Source organism: Marmota monax, unplaced genomic scaffold (genome assembly GCF_021218885.2).
Source record: "Marmota monax isolate L192 unplaced genomic scaffold, Marmota_monax_Labrador192_F-V1.1 WCK01_AAM20220418_F8-fsc00034, whole genome shotgun sequence".
NCBI lineage: Eukaryota > Metazoa > Chordata > Mammalia > Rodentia > Sciuridae > Marmota > Marmota monax.
This window is the reverse complement of record NW_026693934.1, coordinates 8,681,842-8,687,465: the sequence shown is the minus strand read 5'-3', so window position 1 is coordinate 8,687,465 and position 5,624 is coordinate 8,681,842. Positions and strand designations below refer to the sequence as shown.

The 5,624-nt window shown below is 41.6% G+C and overlaps 1 protein-coding gene across 1 annotated transcript; it reads right to left on the bottom strand.

Annotated features, from left to right (window-relative positions):
• Positions 1 to 3,959: 3,959 nt before the first annotated feature.
• Gpr148 (G protein-coupled receptor 148) lies at positions 3,960 to 5,368 on the bottom strand. Its single transcript, XM_046463736.1, has one exon. The coding sequence runs from the start codon at positions 5,022 to 5,024 to the stop codon at positions 3,960 to 3,962; it is 1,065 nt and encodes a 354-aa protein (XP_046319692.1). The 5' UTR covers positions 5,025 to 5,368.
• Positions 5,369 to 5,624: the final 256 nt, after the last annotated feature.

Below are 5,624 nucleotides of genomic sequence, written 5' to 3'. Positions count from 1 at the left end.
CTTCTGCATGTAAGGCAATTAAATAGTTCTTTACATATTTGAAAACAAGTTCTTTGTTTTTGTTAGTTGGATATAAAGGGTATAAATATCTTCTCCCAGTCTGTTGCTTATATTTTTATTCTTTTTTAAAATATATTTTTAGTTGTTGATAGAACTTTATTTTATTTATTTATATGTGGTGCTGAGATTCGAACCCAGTGCCTCACACATGCCAGGCAAGTGCTCTACCACTGAGCCACAGCCCCAGTCCACTCTATTTTTAGTCTTTTAATGGTATTTGTTGGTAAACAGAAGTATTTTAATAAAATCAAATTTACTAGTTTTGCTTTCATAAATGTGGTTTTATATTTTCAAGTATATTTTATCTAATTACCTTTTCGTTATTTATTTCTAATTTAATTGTACTGAACTCAGATAATGTGATCTGCACAAGACTCAAATCTTTGAAATTTACTTCCAACTTGCTTTATGGAGTAACATATTGGCAATTTCCTTAATGATTCCAGGCAGGCTTAACTATATATACCAAGTGCCAAGTGCCATATTTTAAATTTGTCCACTAGGTTAAGCTTGTCAAATGTGTTGTTCAAAATTCTACTTGCTTATTTATTTTGCCTGTTGGATCTATCAGTTAGGGAGAGAGTAGTCTTGAAATTTTTCTCTATGTAGGTTGGTTCATTAATTCCCCCTCAAATATGTGTCAAATTTTTTCTTATACATTTTAGCACTCTTATAATGTGTGATAATTTTCGATATTTTAACAAATTGAGACTTACGTAATTTTATAGCAACCCTTTTTACTGTTAAAGCTTTGCTGTAAAGTTTATTTTCTCTTCAGTTAGCTTTCATTTAGTGAGCATTGCTTTCTATATCTTTTCTTTTCCTCCTTCTCCCCTTCCTTCTTTCCTTCTCTTCTTCTCTCCCTCCTTCCTCCCTCCCTCCCTCCCTTCCTTCCTTCCTTCCTCTCTTTTTGTTTTTAATTGCTGTACTGGGGATTGAACTCAGAGACATTTTACCATTGAGCTACTTCCCTGCCTTTTTAATTTATTTTCTTTCTCATCAAGCTGCTGAGGTCAGCCTGAAATTTTTGATCCTCCTCCCGAGTAGCCAGGATTACAAGTACAAACCACCCTATTTCTCTTTCTATATTTCCAATCAATATTTTTTACTTCCAAACATTTTCTGTCGTTTGTTTAAGGTAACCTCTTATAAATGGTATACCTCTGGTTTAAAAGAAAACTGACAATATTGGTCTTCTCTCTATCAAATTTTAGTCCATTTAAATTTGTTGTGCTAGTTCATTTAAATTAGTTTGGATTTTATCATATTCTTTTAGGTTTTTTATTTGTCTTTTCTCTGTGTTTTCTTTTCTTCCTTCTTTGGGGTTTTTTGTCTTTTCTTTCACTCATTTCATTTGTTCCTTAGAGTATTTAGAAAATGACCTTCTTTTCATCTTGTTTATTCTTGACTACCTTAGACATTTTGACATGCATGCTTATCCAGTATTAGGTTAATACTTCAACATCCCCCTGAAGATGGTCAGAACCTTAAAATGCTTTAGGTACAATTATACATTTCCAACACATGTGCTGCTGTCACGCAACAGCTTCATTTTTTCCAACATTAAATTAGATATTTTAAAAAATATTTATTTTTTAATTGTAGATGGAACAGCATCCTTTATTTCACTTATTTTTTTTATATGGTGCTGAGGATCGAACCCAGTGCCTCACGTATGCAAGGCGAATGCGCTACCACTTGAGCCACATCCCCAGCCCTAGATATTTTAATTACTATTTACAGATCTGGATTTTTAGACTTACGTACAAGGTTTCCCATGGTTCTCTCACTATTTATTTTTTTATTTATTCTGTGGTATTAGGGACTGAACCCAGGGGTGCCTAGTCACTAAGCCACATCCCCAGCCCCATCCTCTTTTTATTTTTTTGAGACAGGTCTTGCTACACTGCAAGTGGGTCAGGCCTCACTAAGCTGCCGAGGCCAGTTTTCATACATTTCAAACTTTCCATCTGGAATAATTTTCTTCCACCAAAAATCCATCCTTTAAAGTTCCCTATGTATTGTTAGGAATATTATCTTTCAGGTTTTGTGTCCATCCTGGCCTTTATTTGGGGCTCTGAAAAGATTGTTTCCTGTATACAAAATTCTAGGTCAATGCTTATTTTCTCTCAGCACATTGACAATATTATTTCTGTTGTTTCAGGCTTCTACTTCTTTTTGAGAAGTTAGCTGCCAGTTTAATTGCTGTTTCCTTATTGTTTGTCTCTGCCAGCTTTAGATATGTTGTTTTTGTACTTGGTTTTCTGCAATTTTGTGTGATGTGCGCCTCGGGTGCTTGTCATTTATCTTATTTGTAACTGGTTGGATTTCTCGGAGGGGAGGTTTGATATTTCAGCAATTCTGAAAACTTAACCAGGTATGGTGGCAGAAAGATTGAGGCAGGAGAAATCCAAGTTCCAGGCCAGCTTCAGCAACTCAGCAACACCTTATCTCAAAAAAAAAAAAAAAAAAAATCTCAAAAATAAAAAAGGCTGGGTTGTGGCTTAATGGTAAAGTGTTCCCGGGTTCAATTTCCAGGACTGCAAGCAAAACAAAACAAATCCTGAAAATTTATCAGCTATCATATCTTCCAATATTTCCTCTTCACAATTTTCTCTGTTATATACCCAGATTGGATGTATATTTATCTTTTCCATTCTAACTTCAATTGTCTCTTAATCTCTCTTTTATATTTTAGGTTATTTATCTGGACATATCCCCTTGTTTGCAATTTTTTCTCTAGTTGTATCTAATGCATCATTTAATCTGGATTAACTCCAATCATTTTTTACAATTCTAATTATTTTACTCTTATTTCTAGAAATTCTATTTATTTTCCAAATTGAAAAGTTTTTCTCTGCTCATATTTTCATGGCATTTTTATATCTTAGAAAATATTGAAAATATTTTTTTTTAATATTTTTTTGTTGTCAATGGACCTTTATTTTATTTTTTTATAAGCAGTGCTGAGAATTGAACCCAGTGCTTCACACATGCAGGGCAATGCTCTGCCACTGAGCCACAACTCCAGCCCCTGAACATTTTTATATTAACCCACCATCCAAGAATTCAAGGAGCTGTGGTACATGCCATGACCTTGTGTCTTCTTGCTCTTGTTCACTGTACCGTATTTCCCCATATGGTTCTGTAAGGTGTAGCTATCTATGACCCATTTCATGGAGTTTCTTTGTCAGAGTTGAAGCTCAGATCTGGCAGAAGGCCCACACAACCACAGAAGGAGGTTTCTCAAGCAGGACTAGATTTTGAAAGGGCAAGAGATAAATAAATAAAATATATTTGAAACTCTGCTATAACCTGCCTTGAAGGATGAGTTCTGCTTAAAAATTCTCAAGGAATTTTCTTCCTCTGCCCAGAACAATGTCAAGGAAGGATGATCTCTTGCTTCTATCATTTGTAATGGTTAGTTTAATTTATCTTTATTCTAAGAGAGTGATCTTTAGAGGTTCCAGCTTCATCGTGGTGTCTCTATCACACTTCCACTGAGGTAGGTGGTGAGCTTTCTAGTTTCCCTCCCTCATCCTGAACAACTGCCCATGTAGGGCCCAGGGACCCAAGCAGGAGTCAGAAGATTAGCTTTCCTACCTCCCAGCTTCCAGCTTTCATAAGGTTTTGGTGTCTGTGTGTTTGTCACCTGGATTCTTCCTCAGTGGCCAGTGGTCGTAGATGGTGTGGAGAGAGCCGTGGGAGGGAACAGATCAAAGCCTGACCCCACTTGGACCAGAACCTGGCTGGATCACCTTTACTTGCTTTCATTTTCAAGTAAGCTCTTGTTGTCACTATAATAGAGTGTTCCCTCCTTAACAACTGTTGAAATATTAAAACATCAGCTGAGGCCACCCTAAAGGCTTTAGGATGCACTCAACATACAATATTTCACTCTAGCCTGCAAGATTGTGGACCTTGTAGTTCTGGAAAATGGTAAAAATGTCTCCATGCCTCCTGGGTGAGAAGTGGTTTCGGACCACCCCTAGCAGCTGGCGGTAGCGAACCATGTACAGGTATGGGAGCATGGCACGGGGCAGCATCATGAGCACCTCACTGTTGGCTGCCAGGAGCCATGCATGGGTGCTGGAACCAATGTGGTGGTACTTGGTCAGCATGATGTCCAGGGAGAATACCACCCCTGTGCCTACATACAGTGTGATCAGCACCATGTGGATTAGCAGGGTACCCCTGGCCCGGGAATAGCCTTGTGTGCAGATGCCTGAAGGCCTGACCTCTGCATAAATCTTCCAGAAGCAGTAGATAATGAGAGCTGTGCACAGAAAGAGAATGCACACTATGGAGGTGTGGATGACAGTGACCAAGGTGCCACGGCTCTGCTCAGTGCCCAGGCCTAGTGGCAGGATGCAGGAGGTGTCTTGTTTCTCCAGACTGGCATCCTGCTGCTTGCTAAACCAAAGGAGAAATGTGGGGAAGATGCAGGCCACCAGCCAGATGAGGGCCACTGTCTTCCTGGTAGCTCTGCCAGACACAAAGGAGAGGTAGCGCAGAGGATGAGTAACAGCCAGGTAGGTGTGCAGCACGGTGGCTGTGAAGGACAGGATGGTGCTAGTATAGGAAGCAAAGACAGCATCCCTTAGGATGCCGCAGACGATGCGGCCCAGCTCCCAGCCACTCAGGTTGCTGGAGGAGATGAGTGTATGCAAGAAAATGTAGGCAAGATCTGAGACCAGGATGTTGGCCAGCAGCAGGTACTGGGGCTGATGCCTCAGCCTCTGGCTCCGCAGGATGGTCACCAGCATCAGGGGGCTCAGGGCCAGTGTGGCCACCATCAGTAGACTGGAGGGAAGGAAGAGCCAGCGCAGCCCAGAGATGGGTACTCTAATGTCTCTGAAGCCCTGGGAGGTGTTACTGGCTGCCTGGGGAGTGCAGAGTGTCTTGCTGAAGAGCTGGACTGGACCTGGCCAGGTCGTAGTGGCCAGGGGGCAGGATGCCAGCATAATTCTTTGCAGGTTGGGCTAATTGTGTAGCAGGTTGTTGGTTCTGCACTTGCCCAGAGTATTGATCCACCCTTCAGGGATCCTGAGGGGACCCCTCCTTTGCAGAGATGCTGGGCTGGGGCAGACTCTAGAAATGACTGTTCAACAAATACGAAAACAACAGTGCAAAATGTAGCTCACACATGGCTCCTTTGCTCAGGAATGCCTCTGCAACTGTGGGCATGGATTCACATGCTGGAATTCATCCCACAGGTGTGGGGGATGTTGAGTCCCATCTTGACGTCCCCCCCACACCTGTCTGGTTGGCTTGCAGGCACCGTGTAATGAGTGCTCGCCACAGTGGATTGGATTCAGCGCTGCCCTGCCAGAGGAAAGGAACAGCCATCAGGGAACCAAAATTGCAGGGCTGTGGATCCACCTGACCTCTGACCTGCTGAGGGCTCAGGAAATGAGGCCAGGCTGGAGAGGCCTGGGCACATTGACATTTTGCCTTATAGAACACTGGGGCCCTGTCACTTTTGGGGGGACAGCAGGAAGGTGTAGCCATGTGCATGTGTGTTTCCACACCCCTTCTACACAGGGCTCCATGTGGGAGCAATC